Raw genomic sequence first — 23,677 nt, forward strand, 5'->3', positions numbered from 1 at the left:
CACACAGGGCCATGTAGGCTTGGATTTTTCCCCCGCTTAATAATAAACACCTTCATTTAGAAACTGCATTTTGTGTTTACTTGTGTTGTCTTTGCCTAAACACTTTATCGCGCCAATGTATGTCTGTTCCCTCTTAGATCCGATCAATCGATCTGTATAAAACTTGGATAAAACTGTAAAAACTGTCAATGGTACCAGAACTATCAAAATCCATAATGCTTTTTTGAACGATGAGTATTATGTGTAGAGGCTGATCTCAAAACAAATGGCAACATTACGTGTGTGTTATGTGTACACTGTTGTTGGGTCACTTTTAATGTGTTGTGATGCGTATCTGTAAATGAGTGTTCCAAAAAAAGTAACCCTAAAACTATGTGTTTATTAGCCATTTGTATGTCGTTCCGCCTTTTTTGCCATCTGACTTTTTACAGTGATACAATGAAGATTAAAAAGAATACAATGATCAATCAACACACTTGCCTGTGTTTTAATTCATAAGCAAAGCACACTGGGCCTGGCAAAAACTGCCCGCACAGTAGGTTTTTGCTAGCATATATAACTGCATTTCTTCCAATGAATCATTTTTTCTTAATTTTCTAAATTAGATTACATGCTAATAATACTTCTGTACTGTAATACCACTTGTAAGACTATTAAAAACAGATGCCTCCACTGTGTGGTGTAATAAAAAGTATGACTTTTCCCTCTGGAACAGTGGTAGTAACATAAAGGCACTCTTAATTTGCAAACTGAGGTGGTAGCTGATATTGAAGTTAAAGAATATGAGAAAAACATATTCCAGCAGCTTCTGCGGTAACTCCAACAAAGCAATAATCTATTCAGACATAAAAAAAAAAGACTTTTTACCATTTCAAAACCAGATGTGCTATATTTGTCGAAATGCACCTCCACCAAAAGTAGAATAAATTATGCTGCAAATGGATCTGTGTTTTGAGGAAGTCGCAGTATCCTTGGCATGTTTGAGGGAGCCATGCAGCCATTAAAGCGAGCACAAAGCAAATCACTGAGTCCTGCTCTGCTTATCAGGGGACCTGCCATATCAGTTTGGGTAGTTGTGTTGTGATGTAAAGACAGCAAAATGTCAGGTTCACTTGTAGATCAAGTCAACCATGTATTATCTCGCAAACAGAGGAGCTCAGCTGTAGCCATAATAGCTCTGACTAGCTGACTGACTGAGTGCTTCACGGCTAATGCATGGAGCTGTGGGCGGCAATGAGTTCCAGCAAAGCACAAAGAAAGTTTGAAAGTAGAGCCTTGGAAAGATATAATTAATAGGAAAAAAACCCACACCAAAAAACAATGGTTGTGTGTTTTTTCTGCCACTGCCTGCAACCAATTCTGCATTCTGCATTTGACTCACAAGCAGACATCAATGTCATGTTGATCTGTGTTAAAAAGCCCCGATTTAAAAAGCTACTTCAATGGAACGAGCTTGGATGTTTGGTCCTTTTCATGTAAGAACATGAAAACCATTGATAATGCCATCGATAAATATATGGATGACATTGAGCAAGGGAAAACAGGCCAGATAATTACCATTCTACCCATCTGAAGAGACCCCAGCCCTGATATTGGTTTAAACCCAAGAAATAATTGATGCATGCAATCACAAATTGGTTCTCCGCCTAAAATTTGGGCCCATTATTTCATTAGATGAAGCCACATTCTCCGTGCCAAAATTATTTGTGTGTCCAACACAGAAATTCAAATCCTGTTAGTCCCGATAATGTCGGCCGTTTCACAAACCATATCCAAGACAGTGTGACTTTCAGATAGAAAGTGCCGGCCACCTTTAAATGCAAACATAAATGACTTCTGATTCTTTTTCTTATTTTTTTTTTTTATAGTTTGTTTGTTTGTGTGCATGCATATCTGAGGCTGCGTGTGAATGTGTGTATGTGATTTAGCAGCTAAGCTACAGAGAGGTCCTATCCTGGGGTGCCTTCTTGCATATGTAATTGGATGTTACTGTAAATAATTGCCTGGGCATGTGCCAGTGTGATGATGGTGATGATTTGTATGTGTGTGTTTGTGTACGTGTGTCGGCTCATGTGTGACTGTATGTGTGTAGAACACGCGTGCATCATTCTGTATGTTTGTGGGACTTTGCACGTATGTGTGTGTGTGTGTGTGTGTGTGTGTGTGTGTGTGTGTGTGTGTGCGCGCGTCTGCATGCGTGTGTGTGCGAGCGCATCTGCCCCATCCGTACTCCACTCTCAAGTCCCACTGATTCTCCTTTCCAGCCATGTTGAATCCTCTTTTCCTTATCAGGCGAGCCCAGGCCTGCATCAGGCTCTCCTTGCTATGACAGAGGCTACAACAATAGGCCTGCGATACCGCTGCTTAGCGCTGCGTTTCGGAGGGGAAACCTGCCACGGGCGCAGATTAACTACAACACACACACACACACAAAATAGATTGCAGCCTCCAAAACAAAACATTTTTCAGAATGCCTCCTCTTGATTAATGAAGCAATGACAAGAAGAAAAATATAATTTCTGAAACAGAAAAATCCACCACCACTTGTTAAAGTTTAGGGGTAGCTAACAATAAACATATTGGAGGGAGAGGGTGGGCAAAAGGGGTGAGATAAATGGCTTGAGTGATGGGCTGAATAATTTCAGGAGCATTTTTTTTGCTTCTTTTTTTTTTTGTTTGGTTGCACAGCCACATATTCCTACCCTTGTACTAAATTACACAATAATCACACACCATCGGTTGACAGCCTCTGCCTCTCTCTGTCCCAGGTGAAAATTAGGACAGTATCTTGACATTTTTGCTCTTCTGTAGTTACAAGCTAAAGCTCTCTGTTCGTAGCCAAAAGTGGCGCGCAGTCTCCGGCGCATGCACGCGCCCTCCCACACACCAGCACATTCACAAACGCGCAAACGCTATGACCTAAACGCACACACACACACTCAAGTGCACTCAAACATGGCGCCATGTGTAAGCGCACAGGCATTAAACGCTATGTTCTCATACAATCTTTTTAAAACTAAAATATGATTTTTGACCCGGATTCAGTGTGAGACCTGACACCAGCGGACATAAAAGAATTAATTAAGACTTCATTTTGTGCCTCTAACAGCTCTATATGACAGAATAAGGCAAAAGAAAGAGTAATAGAAGTTGTCTTGCTCGCACTTAATAGTTCTCCAATGCTAGCTGTTTCCTTGAGGTGCTTTTAATCTAGAGGTTAAAAAGAAAAATTCCACCGAGGCTCAGATATTGTAGATATACATACGAAACACTGTATCAGAATGATTCCAATGATGTATGTTTCAAGGGTAACATTATAACATCGGGCTCTATTCTTGTTGTGCTTAATTAGCCTGTAGCGCTTATTGACTTTTATAATGTCCTTGTTGCCTGCAGTCTTTGAAATCGTTCTCTTTGTATTAAGGACCTTGTATGAAACAGAGATTACAGTAGCAGATATGTTTGTATCACAAACCTAAGCTCACAGCATACGACAATATTAAGATAGAAAGCAAGATTAAAAAGAAAAAAAAAACACAACTCCCCGACAGATCTTAAACTTTAATTAGGCAAGTCTTATGCATTTTAATTACTGTGTAATTTGTACTAAAAGGCCCTCAAAACACATAAAGAGCAGAATTCTATTGAATCCAGACTCATTACAGTTGCACCTTGACTAAGCCCCAGTAATTAGCATTGGTATGGCATTGTACAAGAGGCGGCAACACCCTCATCAACACACATTTACGACAGAGCTCTAAATCTGCTGCTCATTAATAGCCTGCCTCCCAATCAATTATTAACACCTACAATGGAAGCCAGGCTCACCGGGGCCAGGCCTCTTACTCCAGGCAAACCGTTGGCCACCTTCTCCTCCCGGTTCTGTCCAGCATAGGTAATTACCGCTTTTAAAGACACCTGCTACTCAATAGCTTCGACCCAGACTGTTAATTTAGCCCCCCGATTGCAGACATTTATGTCTGAGTGTCACTATTAATTTGCGTTAATTTGGAGAGTGTGAGAAAGCCGGGTGGAGGCGTTGTCGGCAGGCGGCTGAATGTGCTCGTCGCTCACCTGCACCAGGGCTGCGGCTGTAATTGGAGTCTAATGGTCTGATTGATCAGTGAGAGAAGTGAGGGATGAGACGGCGCTCTGGCAGCTTCATCAGTCAGAGAGAGAGGAGAGAGGAGGAGAGGAGGAGGAAGAGGAACAGAGCGGGCAAAGCAGCTAACAACAGGAGCTCTGAGCCAACTCTCGGGTGCTTTATTCTTTTTTTATTATTTCTCCTGTTTTACTTTTTGTCCATTACTCAGTTTGACCCCTTCCGCTTCTGCCTTCACTTGCAATGGTGCAAATTTTGGTATCGATCTGATACCAAGCAAATACAGGGCCAGTATTTCCGAGACCAATACCAATACGGATACTTTTAACCTAAAAGACAGCTTGTAGAGGAGAGCAGCGTGTCATGATTTATAAGACGAATCATCATCAATTTGCAAATATTGAACACATTTCAATCACCACTCAATCACTGTCAATTTCCACAATGTTCACTTAGCACAACAACACACACCTTTCAGCTCTTCATGCATTCTGAAATGGAAATGAAATAGATGCAATTCAGGCGTGCTTCATACCTGATTTTTGAGGTATATCTTTATATATTTTTATTCCAAATAGCATTCAACACAATTCAGTGAGCTGCATACTGAACTTAGTGGAGAGACACAAAGTATTGATCGTATCGCGCATCGATCCAATATCAGTACCAACATTGGTATCGGTGCTATCGATATTTGGATCAATCCGTCCACCTCTACTTTGCAGTGTCCTGTCTGATGCTTAGTTTACAGGCCAGACTATCATCTGTCTTGCAGTGCAGTTGAACCATTATAATAAAACCATATGATATTTTTTAAAAATATCAAATAAAATAATAACTGGTTCTATATTTGGGTTCAACTTTATACAGCCTGCAAGTGATCTAAGAGTGATACAAGAAAACATTTAACAGTGTTTAACACAGTGCAGTGTGATTGTGTTAACAGGTCTGCAACAGCAATAACTACAACTCCAGTCCCTCATGCCAAGCTGAGCCCCTGGGGTCTACAAACCTGCCACGGCCGACCCATCAGCTGTGAAATCTGCTTTCCTCTTTGATAAACGGTCGAGATGTGACCCTATCTCTGTCCTGCAGATGCCCAGATTTCCTGTCACGCTTTTTCCCTTCTGTTTTTTCCTGCTATTTCTCCCTCTGACTCGCTCTCTTTCTCTCTCTCTCGCTCCCCCTTTCATTCTTTCTTTCTACCTCTCTTTCCTGGCGTGCCTGGACAACTGCATGAAACGCTCCACTCGCTGTTCTTCCTCAGCATCATCCATCACTCTGCTCAGCTATTGAGGCCTGTCGTGCACGAGCCGCCAAACGCACATAGACTCCCACGCCATAGGCACAGGCAGCTCGGCCAGCTCCAGCGCCAGTTCCCATGTGCGTCCACGAGGGACCATTACACCCCCCCCACGCCCCACTTAAATGACTCTTCATGTGCCCAAAGTGCTCATCGTTCTGTCCAGATTAATGCAAACACATCTTATATTCACTGTATTTTCATTATTTACTGTAAGCCACTTTAAGGAGTCATTGCACTTTAGTCCCGCTCTGGGCGTCGTGCCAAGGATTGAGAAACGGACCTACGAGCCCACCGTACGCTGCGGCTCGACAAAAATAGCTTGACCTCTAAAAAGTCATACCTTAAGTGACGCGTGTGGACGATGGAATAAAATATGTTTGATTTTAGAGCGGCTCTATCAATATCTCACTAGCGGGTCATGTGTTTCAAGCATCAGAGAGGTGTCACTGCTGCCACATACCTGACTGCCTTCGGGTAATTCATTCACCTCTATGGTTTCAGAAAAATCTAAGAGAGTAAAAGGAGATTTAATAGTGTATGGAGGTCACACTTCATGAGAATGACTGAGTGTGGCTTCTAGCTGCGGTAGAGATCCACGAAGCAATAAGGCTTTATTTCTACCTCAAACGCATTCTACCCCCTTCTGACCCTGCTTTGCAGCACTGGCCACCCTGACATGCATCAAAACTAGCCGGCCTCTTTTAACCCCTTTCTCTTCTCCCTCCCCTCACACTTACATTTGTTATTTCAACTTTTCTCGCTGGTGAGGCATCAGAGATTTGATCCTGTCTAGATGTTTTAAGATTTGCACAGCTCTCGTACCTCCTACTGAAATAACTGAGATAAATGCAGCCCTGCGTGCGGGGACGTTTCCAAAGGCTGCTCGTTTAACAATGCAGCGGCTCGATAAGTAGAAGCTTGAATTGAAAGTAAAGAAATAAACTTAGGGTACTGTAAATGAGACCAATCCCTTGTGAAGTGCAAAATACTACAATTTTTGAGTTTCTGGCTCATTCTGCACCAAGAAAAAAGAGAAAAAAAGGAAAATCTAAAGTAAAAAGTTACACTGAACCCTAAAAGGAGGCTTGGTAAAACAAAACATGCCAGCTGGGTTGACCTAGCCTTTAATGAGAGATAGTGAGAAGCTGCTAACAGCCAGTACCCCATTTGAGAGATGAAACTTAGCAGAGGAGGAGGGCAAGTAGCAAAAGCATTGAAAGGGCTCCCATGAGAATAGACACACATGAGATCCTTAAAGGCAACGCGCAAGAGCTTCTTCCTCTGCTTTTAATTGCGATAGAGGTTTGGCATATTCTGTAACCCCTCCACAGCCTATTACAGGTGATGACCAGCACCTGCTCGGTTGAAAAAAAACCCAACAACCTAAGGAGCGTCTGTACAGCAGTGATGAATTCCTCAGAGGGTAGTTCGTTAAGAACTTCTCATTCTAGCCAAGAGCAACAATCAGTTTATGCATCTTGCTCAGCAGCGAGTCTGATGAATGTGTAAAGTTTTTATCTGCTGGAAAAGCTCAACTAGCAAACAATTCAAGAAGATGCTTTATATGACGTCACTCGATGAGTCTGGAGGCGGGTCATTTGAGGGACAGTTGAAGGTTGATTTTGGATGCCTTTCAGTGAAATTCATGCAGCAGCTCATCGAGAAATATATGGAGTGTGTTACTTTGGAAGGCAACTTGAGGTGTTACTCTGTCAAATCACTTTTCCGCCCAAGGATAACTGGCTTTACCCTGAGAGAAGCCATATTTCATGGCTATAATACGGCCTGAGTTATTTAAAGCCACTGATGACTTCAAAACCATGAGGGGAGCTTAGAAAGCAGTCAAAAGTGTTCCGAAAATGATTTAATAAAGTTATGCGTTTAAGGAATCTGGGAGAATGGATGGCATGGCCTCTGAGTCTGAAATCCTCCTGGACTTATTCTTGTGTTTTTTTTCTCCTTTTAAACAAGATGAATGTAAGGCTGGTTTTGACTTTAATAGGAATTTCTTAATTAATCCAAATGCAGAATGGAATATCAAACCCACGGAGGGCTTGTCCCTCCACCAGAGCAGCAGGTCAACACGAGTCTCTGCTGGGATCTCCGAAACAAGAGATATAAAGCTGCTGTGCGCAGAGTAACATCAAACATAATGGCTGTGACTTCACTCAACTGAAGCCTGGACTGAGCTCCAAATCCACCAATTAAAATGTTTTGTCATAAAATATGCAGATTAAAGGGGTAAAACAGATGCACTTCAAAGGCTTATGTTGGGGGCCAGTTGGATCCCAAAAGAGTCACCTTGGTAGGTTCGAATGTCAGGGGAGATGCCATTAATACGGGCTTAGCTGTAAAACTTTCTAGTGATCAAGTCCCCATGGCTGCTAAGGGCAAAGTTTGACTAAATTTAGTGACCTAAGTTTAATCATGACATGACTCAACAATAAGAAAACAGGCTTTTACTGCAAACAAATAGCATTTGGGTTAAGGGTTAGTCGCTTTAGTTCACTATAGAGCCCTCAATGGATTTTTACAAAAATAACAATAATGCATTGTAAAGTATGCATCATTTTAAATGGCTCAGTAAGCCTATAAAATATATCATACAGTTTTGTTTAGCCAAATCTGGATATGAAATACAATTATTATTTAAGTCAGCATGACTATAGTGAAAATAGTTGGTTGTAGTCACTCATTCTTGGTAAAATTACATCTATTCTGCTAATCTTGGATAAACCATGTTCCAAAAAGGAGAAAAAGCCACTGCTCACTCGTTGGCTAATGACATGTCAATCATAAATCAAAGCTTCAAAAACAGAGAAACCAATGGGCGGCTACATCCAGCTTTTATACTGTCTGTGGTTGCAAAGCGGCTTGCAGATCACCTAATCTGCCTCCACTTCAGCTAAGCTTGACTTTGCGTCCTGACTAAATAAATGCTCTCTTCAATCTAATGTACAGCAAAATCTAGTAGGTAGCTAAAAATCTTGATTTTCAGATGACAACTGGCCCAGCTTTAATGTGGTACTGAAGCTCAGTCTTGTTTTTATCGCTTTCAACGACTGTTTTGTTTATATTTCAACGTAGGTACCAGAATGCCTTCGTTGCATCACTTTTTGATTATTAAAATGTTCCCTTTCCCTTCTAAACAAAAGCACACAAAGATCCCTGAAGTGTTGAGACACTGACATTTTGAATAGACAGCAGAGCTGACTCACTGTTTTCTTTTAGGACTCTGAAACAGTGGGCCTGATCCCATTTAATTAAAATTTATTTGACACTTTATCTTCATTTCACTTCTTAAATCATACTTTTATTTTATAATATAGACTGTACTATCATTTTAGTGAGTTCTGCTCATATTTTAAGGATGCTTTATAGCTAAATGTTTAACGTTTTACAGTAGTTGGCCAAACGAGAACTTACCAGTGTAGAGTTTTCAGTGCTCATTTCAATCTTCCCCTCAAAGGGTCCCCATGTTGTCCCCAAAGGGAGCTGCTGCCGGCTGTGGATACGACGCTCACCATCTTTAAGGAATGCGTCCAGCTCTCCTGAAAAAACACACCAGACGCCAAAGCAGTCAGCCATAATGCTCTATATGGCGCACAAGTTCTACATCAAGTCACAGCTATGTTCATTCATTCTTATTTTGGCTTAAACCTACATGTGCAATCCTTTTACTCCCTCAAAAAAAAAAGAAAAAAAAAGTGGAGGTTAAAATCCAAGCAGCTTCAAAGTGGATAAGCAAATCAAGCGAGCATCCATCTGATGGTGTTCCTCAGACACATGGTGTGCTAACCCTACTTGAAAGGTGTCTTGTGTAGAGATAATCTCTGTGAGACAGTGCAGGCTTACTGGCTGGTGAGAGCAGCGAGTGGCAGCCCTATTCCTGTTGTTCCGGGAAGGCAGGACCCTTGTTAGTGCTGTGCAGATCTTCAGTTAATTAACAGTGGAAACGGATAGCACTGTTAGTACTATCAGCACTCATCCCCCCAACCACCCAGCTATCTTATCTCTTAGATTCAGTGTACTCTTTTTGACGTGGTGATTAATCAAACAGTTATGATAAAACTCATGGCAGGCTGTGACATAGTTTACAGAGAAGGATGTTTCTCTGAGTGTGTGTTGCAAAGAGAAAGTATGCAGCTCTTAACTAGTTGCCTTGACAATTCTGAGAAGTGCTGCTGGATTCAAACATCTGTAGCAACATTTGGTCTCGCTTTATAGTCTCCATGGACACGAGAAGTTCAAATAATGTTCTTATCAGGCGTGAGTCACGTTTCAGAACTTCTTTAAATAAGACTGAGGTGACCTTTGGGAAGTGCAAATTCAGGTCAGCTTCAGGCCATCAGCATGAAGCAAACCTGGTAAATATACCCCAGTGTGTCCGGACGAGTGATCATAATGCGTGTTATTAATATACAAACCGAACTCTACATGTGTTGTTAACACTGTGTCTCATAACCTGTTTGTTAACACATGAGGCTAAAAGGTATTCGGGGCATTTGGTTCACGATGAATGGGTTGAAATGATCAGTGAACTTTACGACGTGTATTTGGTATAATGACCTATTCAGCCCTGTTCTACTCTGTAAATATCAACCATGTATCAGTGGCCGGCTATTGTGCTCCACCGTTAGGGCTCTATGGAAATGTGTGCTTATGTGAAGCTTTGCATGCATAAACATGACTGAAACATCGGGCTCGTGTTACTGCCCACTAGAAAATCATGCCTTGGCGATCATATATTCATCAAGAACAGTCGCAGCTGTGGCATTAAAAAGCTAAACGTCACCTCTGATAAAAAAAAAAAAAATCACTCCCCAGACCTGTTATAAGATTGAAACAGATGCCCTGGACATTTACTTATACTTATGAAATTGACCGTATAAAAACAAGATAATCTGGACTACATTATCTCATTCTCACCCTCCCTCTGTATCCTCTGCCCCCCCTCTCCTCCCTTGTTCCTGCTGTTGCATGCTGTCCTCCTGGTGCTGCAGTGGAAGGTGGGTAAGCTCATTACAGAGAAATAATTAAACATTGGTGCACAGCTGGTCGTCATCACTGAGAGCAACAGCCACTGCTTGATGCATTCTGTTTGTCCTCAGATAAGACCCACGGCCTTTAACCGCTTGGATGCAAGTTCCTGTTTAGCCCCGCTTGACACACAGCTAAAGCCATCCCCAGCCAACAACTCTGATTCCTTTCTCCTTCTCTTTCTCTTCTCTGGGTGGATGGATGGGGGGGTGATTGGAGTAAAAAGAAAAAAGGGGGTAATGGGTAGCGTTAGGTGTGAGAAAGAGGAGGGGGGTAAAGAGGGTACGATTCAATTTGTGCGGTTTGTGGTCCACCATGTTTAGGTGCCAGTTGTGTGCATCTCACACCAAATGTTGCCTGAGGACCTTGGCTCACAGATGGCTTGTCACATCTGTTGCAGATACTAGTGGAAGATCTCCACAAAAACACCCATGGATGAATAATGAGTCCCCTTCATGGGCTGTCTGTGTCTCTATGGGCATTTACAGGTTTGTGAATGTTGCAAGGCAAAAAAAAAGAAAATAAACTAAAATAAATAAATAAATAAGTTATATTGACAGATGTGTTCTGTCATCAACTACTAGCTGCTGACAACTTTTGTAATTACGGTTGCATAAACTCTTTATGTCACAGTGATAATTCAATTTCTTACGAGCCCCCAAATCCCAACTCTATTACCTATACTCATTACAAATAAATTTAGAACAAATACAGAAGTCACACTGTTTAACCCGTCAAACTGCGAGCGGCAGACTGAACTAAGAGGAAAGCTCATAATGGGCTATTAGGAGATTTAACAAACCCAGCGTCTGTGTTCTCTCTCTTCAGTGTTTTCCTCATCATCCAATTCTCAAATGCCACACACTTGGCAAAACACGAGCTCGTGATGTGGCTCGAGAGCCCCCCCCCTCCAAATCCCCAACCAAAACCTCACCACAACCTTTATCCACAACCACCACCACCCCCACCCAACCACCACCCCACCCTCGATAAGATCATCATCTGTCGCTAGACTCTAGGGTCTGTTCCTGCACTCCACAGATACTTGGCAGACCAATGAATGTCCCTTTGTGTGGAGAGATCTTCCTCAGATAGCACCCAAGATGCTCCACACTGGCATCTGTTTGTTTTTTTTGTTTTTTTAATGTGTGCATGTGTGTCCTGTCTTTCTTTTCTGCTCTGGTGCAAAGAAATGGGGAACCTCGTCTCCCTCTCTGCCATCTCCGGTGTACGACTGAATGCTAATGAGTTTCTCAGTGGCAGGATGCCAGCCTGCTATGATGTGAAGAATAAATGGGTGTGGACCATTGACAGACAGAGGTGAACTGCCACTTTCTACTTTTGAATAATGTTATTACATCTAATGAAACTCTTTTCAACAATCCCTTAACATGCAATTCACCTTTTTTTTTATTTCTCCATTATGTTGGGGAAAATGATCTTATTCCACCACCTGACAATTTCACATTTGCATTACATTCTGCATTAGCTTGTTACAGATCTTTATTACAGCTATACGACGTTCACAGAGGTTAATACATTCGAAACGAAAGCTGTGTTTTATAGGGCTGCGCTAGGGGTGTGAGGATAAGCATGGACTGGCAGTAAGTGTTACGCTGAATATCCATGTGATAAATTTGTAAATTATTCTTTTTGTGTGGTTTTGTATAGTTATGGATTGTCTCATACCTTCTGTGTATCTGTATTTGGTTTTTAATCAATTTGACAAAAAAAGATAGAGATATGATTATTTTTGATTTTCTTTAAATTTGCTGACTATGATAACCTGATATAGTGACAGGCTTAGGGTGAACTGATTTCCACTAGTTTGTCCACTGCAGTCTTGGGTAGGCTATGTAATTCTTGCATATCACATTATAAATACTTCCTCCTACTATGTTTGATTGCATAGTGCTTATTTTATTTGATATGATATTTGTTATGTGAGTTTTACATGTTTAAAATTAATCTTTTTTTGTGTAATTCTACAAGATTACAACAGGTTTGACTTACAAATTACAGGAGTATTTCCCTAGAGTGATCTGGGCCCACTTGTCTCTTTGGAGGGAGGAGGATCTGAAATTCAATCCAAGTTTGTGTTTTTCATGATTACTTTTAAGAATTTCTTCCTAGATTGGAGGGGACACACTTCCATGATGGTCATGTGCACATCTACAGGGCAGGATGGAGAGGTTACCAGTCAAATGGGTGACTGGTTTACAGGGGGATTCTGGACCAACAGTGTTCGTGATTTTCTTTGTGAAAACACTAAAATAACTAAACGTCCCTTAAGAAGAGCTACAGATAGTTCAAAAGACTTGAGGAATCACTGCGGCTGTGCTAGTGACCCAGTGTTTTTTTCCTTTAATTTGTCATCTGTCCGTAATTCAAGGCTCCAACTGAAATATTCGTCCACCCTATACTTTAAAATTCAATGACTGATTCGCATTTTAGTACAAATGTTTTTATTAATGCACAAGACGTTCAGACCTGAATTTTCTTAATATAATTTCTGGCCTGGAGTGGGGCCTCTGCTAATGGTCAGAAATGACAAATGACATCATCATCATCATCTCGCTGAAGCATATTAACATTTGTTAAAGAACCGGGATCCGCTCGAGGTATTTTCCATGTGAATTTAACTTCTGTAACTAGTTCAAAGAACAAACTTACTTTGAGGAAAAGAAATTACCCGCAGCACTAAAATAGCCATTCCAGTCTGTGGTCTACTTCACCTTTATCCAGTTAGTGCGAGTATATTAACAGTAAAGGCAGATGTTGCGGGAAAAACAAGGAACGACAGAGTCGAAACAAGAGGGGAAACTGTGCTTGAGCGCCGCACAACAGGCGATCCTTCTTGATATCAAGCAGCGCCTCTGAATCAAGGCAAACAAATGTCTGCTGTTCAAAGTTCAATAACCTGTGCGTGGCAATTCACAGATGTCCCACTGAATCCAAGTCATCTCCACTGATAGGCCATGCTATAGAGCCAGCAAATGGGCTATAAATTAATATACCATGAGAGCGGCATATGGGGTGAAATGGAACGCAGTGTATCAGTTCAACAAAAGGTGCAACATCTTTAAAGCAGATATGTGATATGAAATTTTACAGCTGAAGGAGAAATGTCACAGAGCTTTGATAAGAGAGCAACGAACTTTCTCCCCCCTCCTACCCAAACCCTATTATCAGGTCCAAGTGAGCAAAATGCATCATTTATAACCCAGAGCCCACACTATTATCTTTGAAAAAGGCACTTGTGTTAACACAACTGCGGACCCCCACCACCAGCAGCACCACCACCTCGTCTTCCTCTGTCCTCACCCCGCCCCTCCGCCCTCCCCAAACCCGCCCTAACCCTGCCTACATGTGGCCGCGCTTGGCCTTGAGCAGCGGGGAGAACGTTTGCTGGGGAGCAAGTTTCCAGGCCACAGCCTATGGGCTCAAAATGTGGTCATAAATATTTTGTACTTGTAAAAAAGATTTGTATGTGTAAAAAAGATTTGTATGTGTAAAAAAGATTTGTGTGTGTAAAAAGAATTTGCGTGTGCGTAAAAAAGATTTGTATGTGTAAAAAAGATTTGTATGTGTAAAAAAGATTTGTGTGTGCGTAAAAAAGATTTGTGTGTGGACTTAGAAAAAAAACCCCTGCAAGTTACAAGTATGGATTTTTGACCCTATTTTTCTTCCCTTTATCTGATTGGTCAATGTCATGTCAATCACAAATGTAACAATCCAATCAGAGAACAGATGGGTTTGGCTGTCGAGGGGCGCTTTTTTTGAACTGCAGGTCTTTGAAGGGAATAAATGCCCTTTTACATGCCAACCCAGCGTTTTCCTTCATCACCACGAAGGAAAACAGTCTGTGGTTGTCCGAGTTTGGTGATTTTTATGTCACAGGTCTACGTGTTTAATACAGGGACTTCCACAGCCTTTTCAACAGCGCTGCGGACCGCGGGGTGGGGGCGGGCAGTGTTTTGGAAATGACAGTCTTCATTACAAAGCTTTCTTCGTTATGAATTAGCATACATGTTTTTATTGAACATTTGAAGAACTAGCAAAAAAAACAAACTCTTGTAGAGGACATAAAGTCAGAGATAGAAAAGACAAGGAGCAGGTGCATCTAGTACAGGTAGAGCAGCTGCAAAAACCCACAGAGCCCAGCAGCCAGCGTAACAAATTCTGGATCCTTTGCGTTTAGTTAGCAGTTAGCATTAGCAGCGTATCCTGCATCCGATGTGAAAGGACTTTTATGCTGCGCACTGTGACTCACAGTAATGGTCCTGGGTCAGCCCTGACTTTGTGTTAAACTAATCCTAAAGTAATAATGTTATTTCTAACCACTGATATACCACAACTTTTTCCTTTCAACAGCTACTGAAAGTTAGGGGACCTAGCTGCTATCGGATATTTATATAGCGATCCTCCAGCTTCAAACGGTATCACCCTTCAAGGACCTGCAGTTCAAAAAAGCGCCCCTCTGACAGCCTAACCCATCTGTTCTCTGATTGGATTGTTACATGTGTGATTGACATGACATTGACCAATCAGATGAAGGGTAGAAAAATAGGGTCAAAAATCCGTACTTGTAACTTGCAGGGTTTTTTTTTCTAAGTCCACACACAAATCTTTTTTACACATACAAATCTTTTTTACGCACACACAAATCTTTTTTACACATACAAATCTTTTTTACGCACACACAAATTCTTTTTACACATACAAATCTTTTTTACACATACAAATCTTTTTTACGCACACACAAATTCTTTTTACACATACAAATCTTTTTTACGCACACACAAATCTTTTTTACACATACAAATCTTTTTTACAAGTACAAAATATTTATGACCACATTTTGAGCCCATACACAGCGGGAGGGGGGGTGGGAGTGTGGAGGGGGTGAAGGAGAGAGGGCTTAGTAGGGGGGATTCACCCCTTCAGGTCAGGCTTGTTTTCAGGCAGTGGATGGCTTGAGGGGAAAGAGTTAAACAAGCCAAAGGGATTAGGGCATTTTAGCTGTGACACTCCACACAGGCTGAGCAGGGGGCTAGGGGGTGGCTATGGAGGTCGTTCGGATGGAAGTCTCCGAGCCTCTAGTTGTTGATACATGCAACAATGCCCATGAAGTACCGTTTTTTAAAAAGACAGATGTAATTATGGGTGTTTCAACTCAGTCTCCTGATAAGACGACTGATTGCACACATTATGCTTTTTACAATATCCGCTCTAAAACCTAACCTGACTTAGATTTAGGCTGCGCCAAATAATTATGTTTAAGGTGAGGCAGCTAGCACACATTGTTAAGGCTGGGGAGAGGTTTTGTTTAAAATAAAGAGAGCATCTTATCTGCTTTCTTACTGTTTTTGCCTTTTAGGGTAGACCGAGTTACAGATGAAAAAGAGGGACAGTCGAAAAACCTGAAATAACTGTACATGTGCAACAAGTCAGATTAGTAATTTTTGCCCTGCACATGAGCATGCTGTTTGAATGTGGGAAATCTGAAGTAGGCAAGCGTCCATGTAAGTAAGGTAAGTATTTCATGTCACCATGTCATTTTCATGTGGTTTTTTCACTGTTTAACTTGAAGTGGGATCATTGTCATCTTCATTCTGTGCTTTAAAGGCTAACGTATGTCATGCCGTGGTGTCATTCAAGGTTAATGGACAATTAAGAGTAATGTGCAGTGTGGCCAGCAGGCTAAAAGCGAGATGCAATTTCTCAACTGTACCTGTGGTAGAATCCAGTTGCACTGAATAGTGTTTAGTTGAACTGTTTAACATTGCTGGTTAAAAGTCATACATGTGGTTGAATGTAAAAATCGCTGATTGAAGCCAGAACCACGTATGCCACCACTGTGAATGACAGCCTAATTCAGTAGATGAATGAACTACTGTTATTTTTAATGGTTTAGTAGGCTATTGTTATGTGGTTGTAGCCTCCAGTGTTATTATTACTGTTTGCAATTGCTCTTTAAATGAATAAGTTTAAAAAGTTGCTCAATAGAAAGAAAATAATGAATTGAAATACAATTAAATATTTGTGCGTATGCAATTCCTGTTCAGCATTTTACAAATTACTGTTGCTCAATAAATACAATTAATTAAAATCATATATTTTTTTGTTGACTTAAGTTTTTTAAAGGCTTTTTTATTTGCGCTGAATTGCTTAGGTAGCATTGTGGATGGGTGTTTCAAGTGCACCATGCTACTGCTTTATGTATACCCAGCATGGATACACTTAAAACATCCATGCACTTTGGAAACCATAAACTACTTAAGGATATTGTTATTTAATATTACCTTTGTAGTGTAGGAAGGAAGGAAACATCATATGAAAATTAAACTTGTTTTCATTCGCTAGCTTTGGTGTGGTAGTACCAAAAGTAAAACGAGTACCAACTGCATTCAGTCTACCTCAAGTTTATGGCTATAGGTAGCATCCAGTTAGCATAGCTTGTCATAAAGATGGAAAGCAGAGCAAAACCTAGCCAGCTGCTTCAAGGTGGATTTAGTTTAGTTCAGTTTTCCCAAATATTTTTTTCCCTGTTTCCAGGCTCCATGGTAACCTGTAACCATAGACTGTATGTAAAAAGTGGACATAGACTTAGCTTGGTTAGCAATTGGCATCTGTAGACTTTCTAGCTGTATCGCACAGATACAGATACCTGCTAGTTAGTAAGTCACACTCAAAATAGCCTTTTGTTTGTGAGAATTTCACACAGCAAAATTGAAGCACGGGCCTCTTGGACAGGGTTAGTGCAGCTATTCATTTGTGTTCAAATTGCATGACAATGTGGTCTAGTTCGATGACTCGAAATAACTGAGGTGAAGCTTTCAGAACAGATACCAGCTGTATCCACCTATGTTGGCCCCTAGTACTGAAAACAGTTTTGTCTCTTTTACTGAGAGAAATATCTTTAAGTCTTAATATAAAAAAGTTAAGAAAAAAGTCTGGGGGATTGGTTTGATTTGGAGGTGGCCTCTAGTGGCCAAGTGAGGAAATGAACTCTGTTTGGAACTTAAATTAAGTGTGTTGAGCTTTCAGCCACGGAGGTAGCCACTTTATTGCAAGTTGTGGAAGTAATCCTAGGGATACCGGACATAGTGTTTATGTGGGGATCCAAGACTAAGGGTCTTTTCATACTCATGATTTTTGATATCGTTTTTAAACTGCAGCAATTAAAACAACAAAGAAAAAGGGAACGTTTAGAAAAGTATAGCGGCATGTGTGCACACACTCACTCACACATACAAAAGTTTCAGTCCTCTAGTACATTATCAACACAGAGACTGGTGTTTGGTGTCATTGAACAATTGAAATATACCAGCTGTCAAGCACGCCGTCTCATCAAAAGCCAGGCGAAGTTAGCAGGAGGCTGGCTGACAACAATCTCTGAGACATCCATCTTTAGAGAAGCAGTGCAATTTCTATTGATAGCATGTAAAGCGAGACGGGAAAACTTAAAGAATGACTGTCCTCGCGCAGAGATATCGCCGTATCGCCGACAACATCTAGAGGACACACACCACTCATGCTGGAATCTGATTATTTTAAATGCTTTTCTTTAAAATTTCAGAACCATCAAAAGGACATTACTCTACCTGAGTGTGTCAGGACGGATGAGTAAGTGATTGTATGTGAATAGGGAATGCACGCACTCGAGACAGAAGGATAACAAGATTTTAGGAGCAGAAGAAAGATGCTGTTCTGTTGGTTCAGTCTTGTCACAAACTGTGTCATAAAGAGTTATACTTTTCCATAACTATAGGTGGAGATTGCTTTCAAAAATATGGCCGTGTAAAAAAGTACTTTAACAACTTTTTTTGTTAGCAAGGAAAACAAGTAAACATTGCTACCTTCTTGATATTCTGCAGTTAATTGACAAGGATGCTATTTTTAAAGTACTCCTGAATCTCCTCCCAAGTCAATTACCAGCCTGCAACTTCCCCTGAGTAACAGGGAATTCAGTTTTTTCTTTTTCCTGGGTGACCTAGTTGTCTTTTGTGAGTAGGTTTTAGCCAGAGCAGTTTGACAGTCAACAGATAAGATGGATTAAGCTTTTTTTTTTTTTTTCATCCAGTTTTGATGTGAACAGCGTAAAAGCGGGTTAAATCATTGAGTTTCAGGAGTATTTTTAAATGCCTGGAGATAGCGCGATAAAGGAGCTAAACCTAAGACTTGGGCCGGGAAGGTCAAGGTCGCGGCTTTGGAGAGCAGCTACCCGGCGACGGGGGCCGGGTTTCGTCTCTCTCGGAGCGGGCTGAGCGCTGGAGCCGAGCCCACCTCTCATCACTCCCAGAAAAGCTACACGGAAAGGAGTGAAACAAAATCCGTCGAGAGCTCGACGGGCGGCATCAAAGAGCAGCGCACCCTTGCCTCGTGTGGGTGTGCAGAAGGGGAGCGTGTGTGTGTGTGTGAGTGAGAGTGGAGATGTGTGTATGTGTGAATGTGTGTGTTAGAGGGGTAGCTCCTCTTTGCATTTTGTGTGCATGCATGAATGAGGTGTTATAGTGTGTGTCTGCCTGTGTCTGTGTGAGCACTGTAAAATATCATTCCTCCATGAGCAACTAGCTCCATAATTATGTTTTGATTATTTGCGAATGCTAAAATAAAACAGCAATTAATCTGCTGATGTAAAACAGAAAATAGAAGTGCGACGCACATATTAAACAACCCAGTTTACAGCGATATTAAAAACAAAATCACATTTTGTGAATATCATTTGTTCAACGTTCCCCCCCCCCCCACCAACACCCGCATCACCACCTCCACCACCACATCCTTCTCTTCCCACCTCCCCAAAGACCTGATCCGAGGCGTGCTTAACATGCGCATAGGAGCTGACAGCCGTACAGTCACGTGACGTAGCTCAGCCAATCCTGAATACATTTGAATTTTTAAGCCGCGCAGCGATGAAGCCACTTGAGCAAAAGAAAAGGTGAAGGGGCGACTGAAATAAACAAATCAGAGCGATACGCCCGGGTCGACGCGCCGGTGCAACATGCCCGTTTATCACGTGTCACATCTGGTCGACACTGAGAGGTTTGTTGTTTTGTTTCTTCCTCTTCGGTTTGGAAAAATATTTCTGAGGGGACATATTTAGACACATTTTGTGGACGTCTATTCCCCCACTGCTCCTCATGTCGGTGACAGGGGAGAGTAATCCTATACACAGGCTGCTATTGTGAAATGAGAAACTAGCCTCCTTCACTGCCAGAGACCAGATGCACCTCTCTCTCTCTCTCCTTCTCTCTCTCTCTGTCCTAATCTGTAAACGACTTAAAGGAGCCTTATCTCCGGGCTCTTCTGCTTCATTTCATGCTTGATTTACTTTAATTTGTCTGATAGGGCACAAGGATTTGGAAATGGCCCATCTTTCGGTGGAAAATGTTCTGATTTTTCTCCGGCATTGTTATGTGGAGGTTTTTGACTTTTCTCTCCCCCTCTCTCTCTCGCTCTCTCTTCCTCCTCCTCTTTCTCCATCTCTCTCCCTCTCTGTCTCCCTCCCTCTCTTTCTCTCTCCATCACCTCTCTTTTTTTTTTCCTTTTGAGGGGTGGGGGGTGGGAGGGGGGGTGGATCTTGCTCCAGTGCAACAGTCTGTTTGAGTGCATTTAGATTCGAGCTAGCACAGCACAAACAACTTTTCCATGTGGTGCGATTTTGTGATGGGCGACGGCGACACAGGAGTCGTGTTTGCCTTTCAGATCCACATTGGGCGCAGAGCAGCCGAGTGCTTCAAACCACAAAGATCTTATGTTTAAGTTAAGAGGCGACTGGCCCTCCAGTTTAGCAAGTGGGTGAGCGGCTGGCACTGATAAAGTTGCTCCACAATGAGGGACAGGGACAAGCGACATGTCTACAGATGCTTCGACTTCTTTTTTTTTTTCTTCTTCTCCTGGCGGAACTCAAGCGCTTGCTTGACTGTCTGGCTGCTCCCATCACGAAGACATTCTCCCCACTTCTATTTAGTGACTGAATGACAGTGGAGGCAGTGAGCTATGATTAGAGAGGAGCCCATATCTTACTAGATCCTGAATAATCTCCATCCCCTCCCACCAATGAGCAAGGCACAGAGGCGGCGGAGAAAGCCAGAGGAAAAATGAGACAAGAAGAATGGACAGAGCTGTTCTATGTATGCCAAGATGTCACATAGTTCCCCTGGACTCCTCTATATGCCCAGTGTGGACACAGTATAAAAAGAAAAATCAAAATTCATTCACTTTGAGTCGCTTTAACTAATCTGAGCAGTGGCAGACGTAATCAAAGAGAATTTTACATTGAAATCTGAAGAGAAGAGAAAGAGACATTAACTGGAGACTTGCATTAAACAATTAAACTCATTCACAACTAGTGGTTAACTGATTGGCTTAAAAAAAAAAAATCAATTTCCCAAACACAACGACATGAAACGTCACTAACTCCGCCTCCAACACATAAATAAATGGTTAACTACACACACAGAGGAAAAACAGAGAGGAAGAAACAGGGAAACAGGGGGGACCATTGAAATTCATCTCACAGCCTGAATTTACTTAACTGCGGGTCTGTGCGCGGTGATAAACGGAGTGATGATCCGGCAACACGTCTTTATCCATGCTTTGCTTTAATTAACGGCGGCTTGTTTGTTGAAAAGATGATTAATATGCCAATGAAAATTGCATAATTGAATACCACAACACTCGCACAATCAGGGAGGAACATGCCATTTTTTATTAACTTTTCAGTATCATTATTATTACTATTATTTGGTATTTTAATTCACTTGACAAGCGGCGCCCCTCCCCACCCCTCCCCACCACAACCACCGCCGTTAAACAGACAAAAAAACAAAACAAAACCAAAAAAAACACCAAGGATGGTGGAATTGGCGTGACCGGTGGGCCACACTGGGCCCAGCTGTTCATCACCAATAGGAGGTCTTCACAGTCGGTGGTACTGCTGTGATATCAACACCTATCAGTGTGAATGCTGCACATGAGTCCGTGTGTTAGAGCAGGGACAGTGAGAGTAGAGCGGGGTTGGGGGTGGCTGGGTTGGATGCAGCTTGCATGGCACTGACTGAACTCCTGTGGCCAAGCAGAAATCTGTGAGGACACCAAAAGTAAAAGTTTGCACACGCATATGAAATGGCACACTATCTGAAGCACCGGGGACCAGATTTTTTTTCCCCTTCACAAAGCAAAATTCACGCATGAAGAAATAACTCCAAAGTCACTCGAATAAAAGTTAAAAAAAGAGGCCAAATGAAAACGACGAATTCCACAATTTGAACGAGTTTCACTTGAGCAACCCAGAGTTTACCCAGTGTTACATCCCCTGGCACAACTTGCACCAGCGTCTCCATACTAATACTAAATACACACATCAAATATTCAGCCAATTACAATGAGAGCTCTTGCAAAAAAGAAAAAAGAAAAACCTGCAATGCTATGGTGCCCGTGAGGGTAAGCATTACAGAACAAACACACTTTCAGAGAGCTAAAGAAAGACACCAGGGGTGTCGAGTCCCCCCTGGGGTGGAGGGTAGAAACAGCAACACCAACCTGCCCTTTAGGACTGTCACATTTAGCGACGATTTATGTTATTTGGACTTTTTCACATGAAGTGGAATCAAAAAGCAGCTGATTTGTGGACAAAACGCTTGGAAGTAAATGATCTTATTAAAGCCTTCTCCCACGTATCCACACAAAACTAGAACTGGATATAGTGACATCTCCCTCACATGATAAGAACAGTGATTGCATTTTTGTCCTATTTTAGATTATATAACTAACAGCCATGAAGTTCCTCCATAAAGCCTCTTAGTATAGCGGATCAGTGACTAAATTTGCATCGAGTCGATGCAGCACAGGAGTACAGTGATTTGTCTAATCTCTTGTTGCATATTTCATCGCTATAATCACACATTGTGCATTTGCGAGTGTGTACGTGGTGGTGATGGCGGTTGCGGTTGGGGGGGAAGTGGGCTGTTTTCTCCTTGCACAGGTGATGCATAGAGTACAAAGCCATCATCAACAATCTCTTAAGAAATAAATGTATTTGTTAAAAAAAGAAGAAGAAGCGGACAAATGTTTACACACAGCACTTTGATTGCAATTTAATTTTACATCACTCAGGGCCCTGAACTCACAGAGAAGCTGATGATGGACTTTCATCATCAGTATCAGCAATCTCAGTGTCATTCATGTTTTGTGAGACTTGTCAGAAGACTTTGAATAAACCCCTGGAGGAGCGAGATAAAACCTTCCTTTTCTGCGGGAGAATTGCCATGATGCACGTCCAAATTTCTTGATTACAAGACGAAGCGGGGGGAGAGAGAGGAAAAAAAAGTAAAAAAAATAAAAAATAAAAACCTTGAATGAAAGCCTGCGCTGAAAGTTTTCAGTTTGCTGATATAACAGTCAAGTGTGTCTATAAGTCTACTTAAAACGCTTAGGTATCAGTGGAGACAGCTGCGACACCCTCGTCTTATGATTCTGTCGAGACAGTACACTATCAAACCTTTCATACCGTTCCCAAGCTACATTTCCGGTGACAAAAGCTTTGCGAAAGCCTCCTGAAGGATTCATCTATATCCTAATATTTCCAATCCAATTTAACTGGAGCAGCCGGAGTGGTCTGAGCACTAGTTTACCAATCTTTGCTTTCCAAGACTCTGTGTGCTGAAGGCTTGAGGGGTTCAATCAATGGCGCTTTGATCTCGGCTGGAACCATAATTATTTAACATTGTTACAAGGATTTCTCTAATCCATCCTACCATTAAATCCCTTTTACACCCTCATCTTCTGCAGCCTAATCTGCATCTGGGTGCTCCGTTTGTCTCTCTCCCTCATTTCGGCTCGCCCCTCCCTCCTTGACGACACCCTGACTTTATAATGGACTTGGGTGTCGACTTAGAAAATGCCTTGTTTACTCAGAGCGACCTGATTGAACTGTGCTCAAACGGACTGTTGCTGTGTAAGAATTTAAAAGTTGTTTTTCTTAGTCGATCTGTACTTTTAAGTGCTACATAGTTTGGGTTTACTTTCAGTTCAGCTGGGACTGAATGGTGAAAGGATTCTGCAGCTATAATGCCAAGATCTGGTCACCGAGCTCAGTAATCTCAAACATTTCACATTGTGGTCCACACCACATATGACCCACTTTGACCTTAAGTGGGCTCGGCAAGTAAAAAAATCCCCTTTCTATTAGCGTAAAGACTTAATGCCTAAATTTGTCAATA

General features: G+C 41.8%; 1 protein-coding gene across 1 annotated transcript in view; it reads right to left on the reverse strand.

Annotated features, from left to right (window-relative positions):
• Positions 1–23,677, reverse strand: part of zfpm2a (zinc finger protein, FOG family member 2a) — an 89,702-nt gene that overhangs the window by 53,396 nt on the left and 12,629 nt on the right. Inside the window, exon 4 of the mRNA XM_085366806.1 lies at positions 8,835–8,959. Within this exon, the coding sequence (XP_085222932.1) occupies positions 8,835–8,959 (125 nt within the window). The remainder of the gene's footprint in view (positions 1–8,834; positions 8,960–23,677) is intronic.

This window comes from Diplotaxodon limnothrissa, linkage group LG11 (assembly GCF_057381915.1).
Source record: "Diplotaxodon limnothrissa isolate DT_005_m linkage group LG11, D_limnothrissa_male_GT1.1, whole genome shotgun sequence".
In the NCBI taxonomy this organism is placed as follows: domain Eukaryota; kingdom Metazoa; phylum Chordata; class Actinopteri; order Cichliformes; family Cichlidae; genus Diplotaxodon; species Diplotaxodon limnothrissa.